The following is a 16,294-nucleotide window of genomic DNA, read 5'->3' as shown; positions in this document are numbered from 1 at the left end:
ATCTAATAAACTTTTAGTGAATAATAAAAAAATATAAAATTACAAGGACACAATAAGTCGAGTAACAATATAAATTAATAAAATTATTAAACTAAATAGGCTTAATTTTTTAAAAAAACCCCACCTTACACTTTTTCTTCGTTTATACCCTGACCTTGTAAAAACACCATTTGTACCCAATTTTGGGTTTTTATGTTTCATCTCTACCCAAAAGCATTAAATTGTACTTTTTTCATTTGGAAAAGAGTTTAAAACATATTTTTTTCTATTTTAAAATATATAAATAAATCCTTAAACTTAAAAAATAATCAGATACATCCAAATAATTAATTGATTTTTTTAATTTGATAAAATAATAAAAAATTAAAAAAATTATTATTATTTTTAATTTTTTTGTCGGAAATATTTTTAAAAAAGTTGAAAAAATTAAAAAAAATTCGAAATATTTTTTAAAAAAACTAAAAAAAATTATTATTATTTTTAATTTTTTGAAAAAGATGGTATTTTTGTACTATTAATAACATTAATATCTAATTCGTATATAAGTTAAAAATGAAGGATTGTTTTAAACTTTTTTTCAAATGAAAAGAGTACAATTTAATGCTTTTGGGTAGAGATGAAACATAAAAACTCAAAATTGGGTACAAATAGTGTTTTTACAAGATCAGGGTATAAACGAAAAAAAATGCAAGGTGGGGGTTTTTTAAAAAATTAAGCCAACTAAATAATTACAAAGAGTTTTAGAATAACAACTATAAGTACAAGTCAAATACTACCAGTTTAAAGTCGAAGAAATATTAAGCGTAGCAAAGGAGGCGGGACATACAATGCTCAATGAGTGAGAATCTTCCGACGAATTATTTGACCTTTTATTGTTTTGGTCTCAAGAAGTCAGAATTCATAAAAAATATTGTCAAAAATAATGTATTGCTGCAAACCAATTTCCACCATTTTTCCTCCTATCATACTCCATCTCTTAACTGCCCATTACAAAGTTGGACATACCCAAAATCCTTGAAACATTAAATTGCCTCAACGTCAACTGGCTAAGGGGATTTGGTATTTCCAAAAAATATATTCCCTCGGTTACAAATTGATGAACAATTTAGAATAAACATAAATATTAAAAAATTTAGTAAACTTATACACAATAAGTAATTTTTAAAAATATATCCCACTTGCCCTTATTTAATACAGTATTGACTTTATTTCTTAGTGAGTTTTGCTCTCTTTTTAATGTAACATATTCTAATTAGAGTAATGCTATATAAGCTTCATTTTTAACCCACAACCCATCTGGCGTGGCAACAAATTAGTGGATGTATTAAAAGTTGTTTTTTGAGATATATACTTTTGGAGAAAAATTGAACGAATTAAATGCTGTCACGTAAGGAGGGACAATGAAGGAGGTACCAAATGGTGGGTTAAATAGCATTTTTTTCTAATTAATGAGGATATATGTCATTTAAGTATTAAAGCAATAAGACAAAAAAATAAAATAATGCCTATCAATTTGAAAAGGAGGGAGTATTAAACTTTATCAACTTTTTTGGTGGTAACTAAAAATAGTGGGTATTCTCAAAAAAAAAAGGTAAATATTTGGTTTTTCACAATACATATAAAAGATAAATCTGTAAAAGTTAAAAAGTAAAATAATTAATTCAAACAAATTGTAAAAGCAGTTTTTAATCTCCATATGACTAGATAATTTATAATTTTTTCTTTGTCCCCTCCTTTTCAACTAAGAAATTTTAAAAGGGTAAACTCAAACTTGAAAGGGAAAAGGCTAAAATATGACCTTAATGTTTATATAGTGTCTCATTTAGGGTCACAACTGAGCCAAAAAGATATTAGTGTCTAAAATGGAACACGGCATAAATATTAGGGCCATTTTGTAGTCTTTTCCCAACTTGAAACATTATCTGAATTAATATACACCAACCCACTTATACTTTTTAAGATTTTATCCAAATAAAGATATACACTAACTTATCCACCAGAGTCAGACTTTGCATACCTTATGTCATCCAAGTCCCTGAATTTGTTTCCATTTAGACTAATCAATCATCTAATTATCATCTAATTATCTAAATGTAGAGGAAATAAAAGTTGCCAATATTCACATCTTCCTATAAATGATAACCTCAAAACCCTAATTTTCCGAAGAGCTTGTTAAAGGTTTTTGTTTCTTTAATCACAAGGAAAATTAGGGCAAAATGTTTTCCTCCATTAAAAAGACAATATAAATGGGATAAATAGGACTTTGGTTTTTCCTGTGTCCTTCGTAATCCGTTTCGTATCGGCATTGGCTCAAATCACCAGTGCCTCCCCTGCGAACCGCCACCTTTGTTCTTGGCAAAGAAGGTATTCTTGTTCTTTGGTTTTGGTATATCATGAATGTCCATCACTTGAATTGTTCTTTGCTTCTTGGCTTCAGAAACCAAAGCATAGCACACCATTGAAATCCCAATCAGAACATGCTTAAATTTTTTAACTTCACCAAGTTGAAACAAAAGAAATAAACGGATAGAATCTAACCATTTTCGGCTTCTTTATAACTCGCTTGAAGCCTCTTCCTAGCAGAATCTAGCTTATCGGAATCAAATTTACTTGGTCTCTGTGGCTCTCTCTGTCTCTGCAAAACAACAAATATCAATCCTATATAACTAGCAAACAGGTGCCAAAATCTCAATTTCTGTCATTTTATACTTGCACCAGCTCGAAAACTGTAAATCAAAGCCTCATTTCTCAGTATCTAAATAAAACAAATTCTCAATTGATGCACATTATACCTGTACATTATGCAAAGCAGGTGAAGATACAGGGGTTGATCGTTGGAGAGGTCGCGATGGAGTTTCTTTTCGAGGAACTGGTTTTGGCTTTCTTTCTGGTTCAGAATTATACTTGTCGGACCCAGAGCTCCCATCTATGGTAACAGTGGGAAAGAAAAGGAAAATTCCAACACAAAAGCATAAGCCGAGAATGTAATAATTATTAATCCCATAAAACGGATGAAATAAATATTAAACCGAACTTAGAATCTGATTCTGTACTTACTGTGAGGATTTGGAGAGTATGCAAAATCAGGAACCTAAAAAAGGATAGAATATCAGAAAGAAATCAAAAAGAAACCCAGAGCCTTTCAACAACTTTCTCATACAAAGCAACTAGCAATAAAGAATTTCCTTCACCTGGTGATGACCATTCTGCGAAAGTTTCGGCTGTGGGGAGTCCCCATCAGCTGCAGAAAACATCATCATTAATTTACCATTCTTAGCTTCATCTAATTTAAGTAAATCTCCATTTCACTTAATTAAGATTGTTTTTTTTGTCGTGTACGAAAACGGAGAAAGTATTGAAACATAAAAAGGTTACCCATAAGACCGGAGGATGCATGCTCTCTTTGCGGATTTAACTTCACCCATTCGTCTACAATGTCTTTCCATTTCCTGATAGCAAAATAATCAACAAGTCCAACATAAAGAAACAAAGAAAAAACAGCAATTTCATCAATTATACTCCAAACTAAATAATTTGTTTAAGTTCATCCGAACCTGACGAGTTGCTTCACTAATCTCCGAACATCGTTGGACGGATGTTTTCGCAATTGATTCACATGTCTTCCAATATCAGTCTCCTATGAAATCCAAAATTTTAAGAACTCATTACAACATTAAGTAAACTTAAAATTTAATCTAAAAACACAAATACACAACTAAATTTACCTTAAGTGCCTTGAAGGTTATATCCATATCAGCTAAATTTTGAAGCAAATCAACCACATAATCATCAGGCTGAAACATCAAAATCACCATCAGAAAGTCAAACACAATTACCAAATAATCCAAAAACAATTGACAATCAACCAAATGAATCAACAACCTGGTCAGGATCTTCAAGATTTTGTTTGATCTCAAAAATCTTCTTCTGTTCATCATCAAACAATCCAGCATATGGATCCATATCATCCTCCTCCTCATCATCATCATTAACAACATCAACATCATCCTCATCACCATGATTAGACCTCAGCGGAGTCGCTAACGGCGACCCCCCACTTCCACTTCCACCACCACCACCACCTTTTACATCTTTAATCAGACCACCATGATCAATCCTCCCCACTTCAAAATCACAGTTCCTACAGCTACCAGACGATGCATACAACATCTCAACAATCTTATCTCTCCTGTGCTTCAATTCATCACCAAAATCCAGAGATGCAACAGAAATTGCAGTGTTTATAAAAGTCCAAACATCAACCCCTGAACTATCTAAAATAGATCGAAAATCATCCACATCCATTCTATCTCAAAATTCAACACAACAAGATGAGCTTAAATGGGAATAAAGCTTACAAATTTCAAAAACCAATTTGGAAAATCCGTACAAAAAAGTAATCAATGAGAACAGAATTTGAGAATCTGACAAAATGGGTACCAAAAATATATGCTTATGCTTATCTTTTTTATGCTTCCAACCCAATTGAAATTTCCAAAAACCCAATTTAGATCTGAATCAATTACTACACAAACACCAAACCAAATTAATCAGAGAGATCATACACTATGAATTGGGTTTGTTGTTGTTGAAAGTAATGAATAGAAAAACAATTAATAAAGTTTTTTTCCTATTTGGGTTTGAGATATGAATTTTTATGACAGAATGAATGGTATATTCTATGGGTAAAAAGAAAAGAAAAAAAAAATTCTGTTTTGGTTAATATTTTAGAGGGATTGGTTTGTTTTGTTTAGGGTATGCTGACCTATGTGTTACTGTCTAAAAAAGAACCAGGGTTTTGTTTGTTATGGGTTAGGGGAAGGACAGAGAGACTAGTGGTGTTTTTTTTAATAAATAATGTGTGAGTGCTTAACTCAAACAATCGTTGTGCCCGTCATTTTTATATCAAACAACGAGTATTTGCGATAATTTTTTTTTTAATTTTTTGCATTATTATCCAATTTTTTCATGATTAACGTACAATTGATTTGTTACACGAATGACACGGTTGTTACACGAATGACACGACACAACGGTTGTACCGTATAATTAATGATAATGAGAGTTAATTAATATTGCAAAGGTGTTTGATGATGCAGAGAAGGTGAAAAGGTGGGCTGCACTGAACGATTGCTGCAATTTGAGAGAGGTAGTGGGGATTTTTGTCGCACATGTACCACAAGAGAGTTGGATTTTTACAATGAAGCAATTACCAATGCCATGACGTTTCGTTTTCTCTATGCTTTTCTTCTACTTTGTTCATTCCTGGGCTTGTTTTTTAGACTAATAATTAGAGAAATTTACACCTATATTATAAAATTTAATGTCATAAAATTTATAAATTTTAGATGTTTTTTTTATTTTAATCATATAATTTAAATTTTTTCATTTTCATGAACAAACTATTATTTTTTTTTCAAATATGCACAGTGATGAGATATCACGGCTCCATTGATGTAATTTTCTGAGGTGGTGTTAGGATTATTCCTAGAATTCTAATTAGTTTATGACTTTAATTTATCCTAATATGTGTTGGATGTTGATTATGTCATTATTAGGTTTGTGTAGGAAAAGGAAGTCTAAATCCTTTTTGGATTTGAACTCCTTATTCCTTTGACCTATTTAGAACACTATAAATAGACAAGCTCATGGCTTGTCTAATTTAAGAGTGTGAGGCAGATTAGTACGACCAAAGCATTATTTGGGTTTATTATTGGGTTTGGGCATTAGAAAAATCTCTACCGTTCTTTTGTATTCTTCATCTTTTAGTGAATAAAACTCGTTCCTTTGCCCGTGGAGTTGTCATTGACGAACCACGTAAATCTTGTGTTTGTTTTTAGTTCGATTCTATATTTTGCCATAAGCTTGATTTCCTAATTTTTTTTCTGCTATTCCGCTGCGGCTAATCTCACAACAGGTGGAGGTCATTTTCCACCAACGAATGAATGTCACCTCAGTACCGTGCATAAATCTGAGAAAAAAATGATAGTTCGTGCATTAAAATGAAAAAAATTTAAACTGCGTGATTAAAATGAAAACACGTGTAAAGTTTGAATTTTTTTTAACATAAACGCTATTATAAAAGACTGAAATTTTGATAAGAGCTTTTTTTAGTAACAACCAAAATTCTTTCTTGGTTTACTTGTATACAGACCCAACTTTTCATTTACTAAATTCGGTACACGCTTGTCGATATATCATTTATACAGTATGTTTTCCTTCTTCTTTAGTTTTGTCTTTCTCATTTGCTTCCTGTTTTCATCCTTTTCCATCTCCGGATCTACAAATGATAAACACTGCTATTTCATCGTTATGTTGTCGCCTTTGTTATTCCACCCCCGCTGTCCCGTTTTTTTTCACCTTCAGATCTGAATCTAATATTGTCATTTTGTCTTCACTATTGCTCTATTACAGCCATCGTTCCGCTTCACTATTATACCGTTGCTACCGTTCTTTCACCTTCACCATGGTTTTCTCTATTGAAGTCATTTTCTTCGTTTGTTATCGTTGTTGCCATTGTCGTCGTTTTTCTATTTTAATTTCGGATCTGAGATTCCTCGTTCATTTTCTTCTTCTTTTTCTTCGTTTTCAGATCTACAAATTTCTTTTTTTGTTATTATTTTTATATAACAATATCTTTTTATCATGAAACATGTATAAATATTATTTTTAAAGAATAATAACACTACTTTTAACGTTACATTTATGATTTTATGGAATAAATTCTGTTATTTCTGCATTTCTACTGTGTTTTATTCTGCAGCATGATTTATTGATGATGGTTGATCGCTGAATTATTATAATATTACAGTGTTGTTGATTTTATGTTAATGTTGTGTTGATAATCAATTGATTTTATGTTGATATTTGATTGATTTTATCATTAACGAGACCACCATATTATATGTGAAATAAAATTAAAAAGTTAAAATAAAATTGAAACAATGTTAAAAATATAAAATTAGTTAAAAATGTAAATTAGTTAGTTTATATGTTATTAATATTTGGTTGATTTTGTGTTGGTTTTATGTTGATATATGAAAAAAAATTAAAATTAAATATATAATAAATAATAAATGATGATTAATTATGAGCAAAAAATAAACATAAAAAATAGAAAGTAAAAATTTGTTTAAAAAAGATTTACAAATTAAAAAATACTCAGTTTTTTAAATGTTATTGATATTGTGTTGAAGTTAGAATAAACGAAAAAATCAGAATCCCAAAAAAAGTAAATATATGATAAATATTAAGTGCATAAATGTAAGGGTTAATTGCATATAAAATCATGACCTTTGCACCAAGTTTCAAAAATAACATTACCTTCAAAACGTGTCAATTATAGAAACCACCTTTCATTTTTTTTTTCAATTTCATCATGGACACAATTTTTGGTGAAATTTTTGCTGGCTTGGACAGCCGATGGGTCTGCCACGTGTCATGTCACGTCAGCAAAAATGCCACTAAAAATCGCCGATGCTGTTTTTGAAAAAAATGAAAGGTGGTGTTTATAATTGACACGTTTCAAAGTTTATGTTATTTTTGAAACTTGGCGCAAAAGTAATGATTTTATATATAATTAACCCTAAATATAATGGTGAAAAAAATAAAAAAAAATTAAAAAAATGTTAAAAAATAAAAATTAGAATAGAAAGTAAAATTAAAAAAAATAGTATAGAAAGGAAAAAAATTGGTATGAAATATAAAGATTTAGAAAGAGTAGTATAAGTAAATGTTGTAGAAAAAACAGTATTTTATATAAAAATCTCTATTTATAAAAACTAGTTATAAGCATGTGCATTTGCACGGAACTAAATTAATAATTATATTTTTATAATAAATTTATAAACATAATAACCATAATTTAGTATTTTATAATTTATAAAATATAATATAAATACTTCATTCTATTTGAATAACTAATGAAAACTAGTTATAATAATAATTTTAGAAAAAACTAAAATAAGGATTCCATTTAAATTTAAAATTTATAAAAGTGCTTATTTGATATAAGTATTTTATTCAAGTCGGAAAACTAATAAAAAATATTAATTAATAATAACTTTTAAAAATTAAATAAGTGCTTTATTTAAATTTAAATTGGGAATTCGTGAGAATGCTATTTCAATATTCTCAGTTATATAAGTATATAAATTATTTATATCTCAATAATTATATTAATTTTTTCATAAATTTATTTTATTTAAATTAAAACTATATTATATTAGATATAGTTTTTAATTTACAATATATGAATGACGATGATTATTTTTCTATATATTATATAGTGCGAATAAAATTTGATAGAAAAATAAAAAAATTAAATAATATTTAAAACTTCTTAACTAATTTATTATTAATTATAAATAAAAAATTGATATAATTATAATAAATTTACTAATATATTTATTGAGGAGTTACGTTACGAGCTACGTGCATAGCACGTAATGCGAAACTAGTCATTATAAAAGGAACAAAGGATCAATTCACCCCCTCAATTTGACACAAAATATCAAATAAATCATTCTCACTGCTTTTGTTACAAATCAACCCGCAATTTGCGTTTTTAGCTTTAATTAGCCCCTCTGACACAAAAACACCCTAAAAAGAGATTGAGATTGCTAAATTTAAAAATTATAACTAATTAAATACAATCAACATTAATTAAACACAACTAACACTAATTAAATTTAATTATGATAACTAATTACTTACACCTAATCCAACTGAAACCGTCGCCGGAAAACGTCTCTTCTGCCGGAAAACATCGCCGCCATCCTGTTCTCAGTGTCACGACCCGGAATTTAGAGTCGAGACCGGCGCTAGAAAATTGGAGTGGTAGCTCCGTAACCCGTAGCAAGCCTGAAAACATTGTAAATTTTTTTCTTTCAAATCAAACATTCATTCATAAAACTGTTTTATAATATTATAATCCCATTTTAAATAAACATCAGAGTTAAAATACTTAATACATAAATATTAAAACACTAGTCTACTGCGCATTTCTAGAATAAAAATCTTCTTTTCAAGTCTTGAATAAAATGACTCCTGAAGAAATAAAACTTTAGAAGTTTTCATCGGATCATCATTTACTTTCCTGTAAAATTGGATGGACAACGAGGTCAGTATAAAACTGAATGAGTTCACAATATTATTAATAAATATTACATAAAGGGTAAAAACACTTTAAAACCACTTTATGTAAAATATACTCTTTTAAGATTATTTTTAATATTCTTCTCAATTAAATTCACCATCTACGGTCTTTTCAAATACCTTGAAAGTATTTATAGAAAATACTTTTTAAGTCAATAAAATCTTAATTAGTCTATAACATTAATACTATTGACAATCACTTATAAGCAAGTAAAAATCATTTTTCAGAAACATAGAAGGCATACAAAACATCTTTAAAACTTATAATCACATGCAGTGAACAAATCACTGTCGCCTCAAGTTTACCCGTTAAGTTCAGGTATCAAGGCAGTGAACAAATCACTGTTGCTTCCTGACTTAACACGTACGTACAAAAAGTCTGGGATCATTCAACCAGATACAAATTCTTTCATCTCAGTTAGTTGGGTTTGTTCCATTTTTGTCGTCTATATACATGACTCGACTCTATGATCACATCTCTATTTCAAACCGCATGCACATTCACAATTTGCATATACAAAACAATGTAAACAATACAATACAAGCCAATACAAGTCAAATCATTCAAGCCAATAAAATTAATTCTATCCAAACAATCTAATCCAAATCGATACCAGGCAAACAAATGCAAACCAATCCAATTCAATTTTAAGCCAACAATACAAATCAGAATAATACGATCCAAACCAATTCAATCCAACAATCCAAACCATACACATTTGAGATGCGTTCAAGTACTATTCATATATTATAACATAATTTTTGATACGATAATGCAAGTAAGTAAAATATACTCCCAACTTGCTATTCCATTCATTCAATATTTATACGTCGACCACTGTTGTTAGACTATACGAGTCGGCGTCAAATCAATAGCAAAACGAGTTGAATCTACTAGGGGAATCGAAATATGCATAGAATCGGTCCCGAATTGTTCGAATCAGACCTAAATTGTCAGACTCGGATTGACTCGGTCGATTCAAACGATTCTTATAAACCTTGAAAAAAATGTAAAAAAAATCTTGTTATGAATATGTAAGCTTTATTCACAAGAGACTCGGTATAGAAGCAAGCAGATGAGACGAGGTTTAGAGGTAGAATTAAAAAAAAACACAAAAAAAGAAGAAAAATTATAGAGATAGAAAAGCTTGAAGATGAAGATGTTGAAGATGAAAGTACAAAAAAGAATAGAAAAAGTTAAAAAAGAAACACAAATTAAAAAGAGTGGAAGGTAGTGTGGATAGAGTCTGACTGATGTGACAAGTCTTTGACTTTTTGACCTGTTAAACAAATTTTGACAAAAACACATATTCTAAACCTGAGATAAAAAGAGTCCTTCAAATAATGAAGGTAAAACGTTCATAATTTTATACTCATTAGTATATATACTTTATATTGAAATATTAATAGATTTATAATATTTATTTTATAGTTTCTCTATTTTATTAATAATTAATATTATCAATTTAAATTGAATCTTACGATTCGATTCAATTCTCCATTCTCCATTCCAAAATTAGAATTTCGATTCTCGATTCAACAACTATGACGTCAACCGCATTCCACTTAGTCAATGTCGTCAATCGTAAATCTTGTCGACACGTCTGTCACAAACATAACCAAATACGTTTAATTCTATAAATGTACATCACACATAGCAATCATAAGTTATAGACTTAGGTTGACTTAGTCCAACCCCGACATACTACTTAACTTTTATTCGCATTTTATCTCTTAAAGTCATCATTATTTATGACTTATACTTTACTTAAAAACATTTAACATTTTATCGAAATATCGTCAAACTAGTTCGCGTAGATTAGAATTGAAACTATTACGCGTCGAGGTTTACAGACTTATAGAAATTATGCTTTTATACCTACATATTCCAGCCCCAATATACATTCATAATCCCTTACAATTCATAATTTTAACATCATCAAACTCACTTGGACATGAATTACACTAAATAGCCGAATACTTCCTCCATTTCGCAACCATAATTCAACATTCCTACACGACTTAATTTCAGCTATAACAATTCAAATCCAAGCTTTATATTCATCATTTGAATCAAACATTATGCACCTAGCATAGTGGCCGAGTACTTCATCAAATTCCAATATCAAAATTTATTCAATTTATCCCTTCAATTCACAGCCACACATGCTTACTCACTCATATAATTATCAATTATCTTAAACTTCATTCAATTGCCAAAAATCCTATAATGTCCATACCCAAAATCAGCAATTGATTCTAACAATTCACTTAACCCAAGCCAATTTTCAATCATAAACATCGCATACTCATCAATTACATCCCAAAAATACTAGTTCTAAGCTTAGAATCATCAACACCATCATTTTCAATAAAATCCGAAAGTTACAACAGCAACCCTAACTCCAAGATGTGATTTTTACCTCAAATTATAGAGTTAGATCAGTAGAGCTCCTCCTCCTCGTTTTGTGATTGTAAGAATCGCTCAATTCCGTTGAAAAACGAAGAAGATATGGAGTTTTGAAGTTTTTGTGATTTGGGATTGAAGGAGACATACGGGCTGTTCTATTTTTAGCTGAAGAAATGAGGTTTTGATGATTTAAATTTACTTCTCTTGCTATATATAATTATGGCAAAAAGCCATCTTTAGTCCTTAAAGAAATCGACTCAAACTGCTTCGATTCCTAACTTAAAACTTGTCAGATTTCATCGATTAAATACCTGATTTTTACATCTCGACAAATTATATAGTATTCCTTGTCAAACTAAATAATATCACCCTAATATCTCATAATTCCATTTCTAATGATTTATTTTGGCAATTTTAGCCAAAAACGCTCAAATTCCAATTTTTGAGCTAACTTGCACTTCTTTTTCACTTTTTCGTTCAAATTTCATTATAATAACTATCGATAACCATTTTATCGATATTATTCTAATCAATACTAATTCCCGTTAATAATCTATTTAATTTCTATTTTCCGGGAATTAAAAGCTTATTTTTTAATTTTAGGCTAAATTGTACTTTTATCCACTTTCTCTTATATACCTTCTTAACTCAATTCCATTTCTCTTATGGAATATAATTATTGAAATTTTCTTAATAAAATTAAAATGTCGACCTACTCGAGTCCTCTTTCCCAACCTATTTGGCCTAAATTTCATAATTTCGGACTCGTGGTACGATCCAATTATCGTATCATATTCAGGATTATTACAACAATCCTAACAATTTACTTGTTCATATGAATTAGTGATACTGATAATGGAATTTCAAAAATTTAGAATTATACAGAGTAATAACGGGAAAAGAGTTTGTATAATAATAAAATTAAATGTACTGGATAAATATATGTCACGGCTCGATTTGCACCCAAAACTCGTGTCGCGACCAACGCTAGGAAATGAGAGTGTTTGCTCCAAAACCCATAGTAAGCCTAAAAATCTTTATAATTTTTTTTGCATTTACAACATAAAAAGGTTTGCAACCTCGTTGCAGAATCATTTTAAAACCTTTTCTGAAAACGCGTTCATAATCTGTAGTTGTATCTCAAGACATCAGGGCACAATTGATATTACACAAAACATATTACCTTGTCTGCATACAATGGCAGCAATATATGAAAACTGGGTCTTAAGACCCCAATTGAATTTCAAGAACCCAGAGCGCAAACGTCAATCTCTTATGACGTACTTGCTTTGTTTCCAATACAATCCTAAAATGCTAAAAACATAAAACAAGTGTAGCTCTCATACAACTGGTCATAGCATTTTAGAAAACACGCACCTTTTCAAACATATATTATTTATAGTAGTTCAATCAAAGTTTATCAAAATAAGTTGAACTACTGTAAACAGACAGACAAACTTCCAAGTACCCAACTACTTGCAGCTGTAAATGTATTATTGACATTGACTTCCAGAATTATCATAGAAGTCCAACCTCGTTCTTGATAACCTGAAAGGTGAATATTAGGGTCTGAGTGAGTCTATAAATTTACAGTTGAATATTCAAATTGCATATATATAAAACATTTGTATATATAAAATATTACCAATTACTGGATCCAGTTGAAACCCTACAAGGTACACTATTGTATGGGTCTCAACCTACACAATATGGGCCTTAGACCGTGAACTGAATCACTGCAGTCTAAGCCGGGTGTCTGGACCGTAACCGTGAAACTGCCATCACAGTGTTACATGTGACCATAACCGTTCAGCCGTCTCAGACTGTTAAGTCAGGGTTGTGTCACGACCCAAACTCAGAGCCGAGACCGGCGCTAGGGAATGGGAGTGGTTGCTCCAAAACCCGTAGCAAGCCTAAAAACGTAAAATAATTTTTCGCAAATATAACCGTCATGCACGACATACACAAACACGTGTCATGCAGAAGCACACATGCCAGGCACTAATATCCTCTGGCAGTCACAATATAAATAACGCAGCAGGCGTAAAACGTTTAAAACTTTAAAACGTTAAGGTAATATTTACAGAAAACTATATATTACAGCTGACTCACAAAATACTTATCTACTGCAGCTCTAAGAGTAAAGTACTGTTTCTTTACATACTCAAAAATACAGACTTCTGGAAGTAGGATAGAAGTCTGTTGCTTCAAAGCGTCTTTATCCTGAAAGGAAATCTGTGAGGGGTCAGTATATTGGGATATACTGAGTGAGTTCATACATTTACTAATAAGTATTCAAATAAAACATAAAGTCGTAATCAATCATATGCAGCCAAGTACAAGATCCGATTGAAACCCTAATCCTTAAATATGTTAACCGTATATATTCAGAGGAAGACTTATCCAATAGTCCGACCCGGGAGTATTCACACTCTACCACGTCAGTCGCGACACTTCTCTTAATCCCAGTGGTGGGTCTAACCCACTAGATACGGGGCTCAGGTTACACTGTAACCGAGTTCACTCTCGTATCACAATCATACATCTACCTTCAGAATTCATGTACTTAATCATATTCACAGCTGTATCAAATCAAAACTGGTGATCACACAGTCCTATTGCCGCTCAATAGGTAGCACGTTCCATCGGATCAATACTGGTTTCAAATCAAGCATATGTGCAACTCACTTAAAGATTTAATATGTAAATCATGCAATTCAAATATAAAGCAATATAAAATAATTGCTTAATTTAATACTTTAAAAGTAAATCGTATAAACTCACTGAAAACGCTTATCCAAAAATACGTCGGGGCTTTAGAAACGTCAAGCTTCCCGAGCTCCTGGTCCAGCTCCTTCTTGCTTCGCTGGATCTAAAACAATTTCAAAACATTTGACTCACATCAGAATCCTATTCTAAGATTGACTCTAGATTCAAGACTCGACACATTGAACTCTTACTAATCGTCGTGCTTCTCACGCATATCCCATTAAACGATATCAAACTCGTTTACGGATCGCAAATTACTTCCAATTCAATCTTCTTATAACCTCATTAGGTTAACTACTATTCGATTTCTGATTCAATACGTGAATTCCATTAATTCAATCGTGGCACGAAGACTCAGGGTGCGAGAATCGAAGGGTGCACGCTCGTGCAGGGAGGTACACGTTCGTGTACCTTGGTACACGTTCGTGTACCTTGGTACACGTTCGTGTACCATATGATGGTACACGTTCGTGTACTTTAGTACACGTTCGTGTACCATTGATGGTACACGTTCGTGTACCACAGTACACTATCGTGTACTGTCGTGCACGATCCCCGGAATCGATTTCCGAGGTTCCCGACCTGCTATATACGCAAAAACGCTCCAAACTCAACCAAAACGCGTATTCTAAGCTCAAAACGCTATATATCAATCCTATACTCGATAAAACGATAGAATCGTTTCGTGGCCTAAAACTTTGAATCGATATAACTTAAAATATGATCAACGAAACGGTAAAACGTCAAGCTTACCGTGATTCGCCTCGAGAGTACGATCAATTCGAGCTATTAAACGTCGAAAATGGACGAGAAACGGAATCGAGCGTCGGAACCGAATGAAATGAGCGAGAGAGAAAGAAATGAACTGAGAAAGAAAATGAAAGTATCTGGATCCTTCTCCCTCTCATTTCTTATATATATATTCTGGCTAATTTGCTCTTTGATCCTTGAAACTTTTCAAAAGTTTCAATTTAATCCAAAACCTATTTAATTAATCTTTCTATTAATTCAAATACGTATTATTTATCTCCGAATAAATAATACTAACTCAAAAATACATATTTCCATCGAAAATCCTCGAATTTCTATTTTCGGGCTTAATTGGCTAATTTGCACTTTAGCCCCTAAACTTTTCAAAATTTACAATTTAGCCCCAAAATGCTTCCACATCCAACTTTTCATAATAACTCCTTTAATCCCGCTAATTGACTCATTAAATTTATTCTTGAATTTCCGATATAATTAAATTAAATTCTCCTTAATTTAATTTATCGAAAATCTCGACACGTGGCACGACTTAATTACCTTAAAATATTTTGGGGTATTACATTCACCCCCCCTTAAAATAAATTCGTCCTCGAATTTAAAAATTTAGCCACGTACCTTGAGTGAATAGATATGGATACTTCTGTCTCATATCCTCTTCCGTCTCCCACGTGCACTCTTCTACGGATTGACTTCTCCAAAGAACTTTCACCATTGGAATCTTCTTCGTTCGTAATTGTCGTATCTGCGTGTCGACAATCTTCACTGGCCGTTCTTCGTAAGTTAGTTCCTCGCTCACGTCCACCACTTGTGGTTGAATTATTCGAGAAGGATCTGGTACATACTTCCGAAGCATGGAAATATGGAAGACCGGATGAACTTGCGACATCTCCTGTGGCAAGTCTAGCTTATAGGCAACTGAGCCTATACGCTCCACGATCTGATATGGTCCGACATATCTCGGAGCCAATTTACCCTTCTTTCCGAAACGAATAACTCCCTTCATCGGTGATACTTTGAGAAACACGTAATCTCCGATCTGAAATTCGATATCCTTCCTCTTGGGGTCCGCGTAACTCTTCTGTCGACTAGAAGCAGTATTTAAACGCTGCTTTATCAACGGAACTTTTTCTGACGTAATCTGAATAATCTCTGCTCCAGTGAGCTTTCGCTCACCGACTTCGTCCCAACAAA

At 31.5% G+C, this 16,294-nt stretch overlaps 1 protein-coding gene and 1 long non-coding RNA gene across 3 annotated transcripts; both read right to left on the bottom strand.

Annotated features, from left to right (window-relative positions):
* Positions 1-2,103: 2,103 nt before the first annotated feature.
* Positions 2,104-4,832, bottom strand: LOC126656610 (probable mediator of RNA polymerase II transcription subunit 26c). The gene is made up of 9 exons (XM_050351214.2): positions 3,883-4,832; positions 3,726-3,794; positions 3,555-3,637; positions 3,376-3,449; positions 3,192-3,241; positions 3,058-3,091; positions 2,793-2,926; positions 2,539-2,635; positions 2,104-2,431 (listed from the first exon to the last, which is right to left on the bottom strand). The coding sequence occupies exons 1-9, from the start codon at positions 4,303-4,305 to the stop codon at positions 2,316-2,318; spliced, it is 1,080 nt and encodes a 359-aa protein (XP_050207171.1). The 5' UTR covers positions 4,306-4,832; the 3' UTR covers positions 2,104-2,315.
* A 3,644-nt stretch (positions 4,833-8,476) lies between these two features.
* LOC126656612 (uncharacterized) lies at positions 8,477-11,809 on the bottom strand. 2 transcript variants are annotated; one of them, XR_007633269.2, is made up of 2 exons: positions 11,580-11,809; positions 8,477-8,862 (listed from the first exon to the last, which is right to left on the bottom strand). It is a non-coding gene; the product is annotated as an uncharacterized LOC126656612 (long non-coding RNA). The 2 variants fall into 2 exon arrangements; XR_008789594.1 differs by lacking the exon at positions 8,477-8,862 and adding an exon at positions 8,901-9,097.
* Positions 11,810-16,294: the final 4,485 nt, after the last annotated feature.

The sequence above is a fragment of the Mercurialis annua genome, linkage group LG7 (genome assembly GCF_937616625.2).
Source record: "Mercurialis annua linkage group LG7, ddMerAnnu1.2, whole genome shotgun sequence".
NCBI lineage: Eukaryota > Viridiplantae > Streptophyta > Magnoliopsida > Malpighiales > Euphorbiaceae > Mercurialis > Mercurialis annua.
This window is presented reverse-complemented; position numbering and strand designations above follow the sequence as displayed.

What these genes read in the sequence shown, in the direction of transcription:
- LOC126656610 (XM_050351214.2), bottom strand. Translation starts at nt 4,305, where the DNA reads ATGGATGTGGATGATTTTCGATCTATTTTAGATAGTTCAGGGGTTGAT. An exon ending in CGCAGAATGGTCATCACCAG is followed by an intron (nt 3,092 to 3,191) that starts GTGAAGGAAATT and finishes ATCCTTTTTTAG; the next exon opens with GTTCCTGATTTTGCATACTC. An exon ending in ATACTCTCCAAATCCTCACA is followed by an intron (nt 2,927 to 3,057) that starts GTAAGTACAGAA and finishes CTGTTACCATAG; the next exon opens with ATGGGAGCTCTGGGTCCGAC.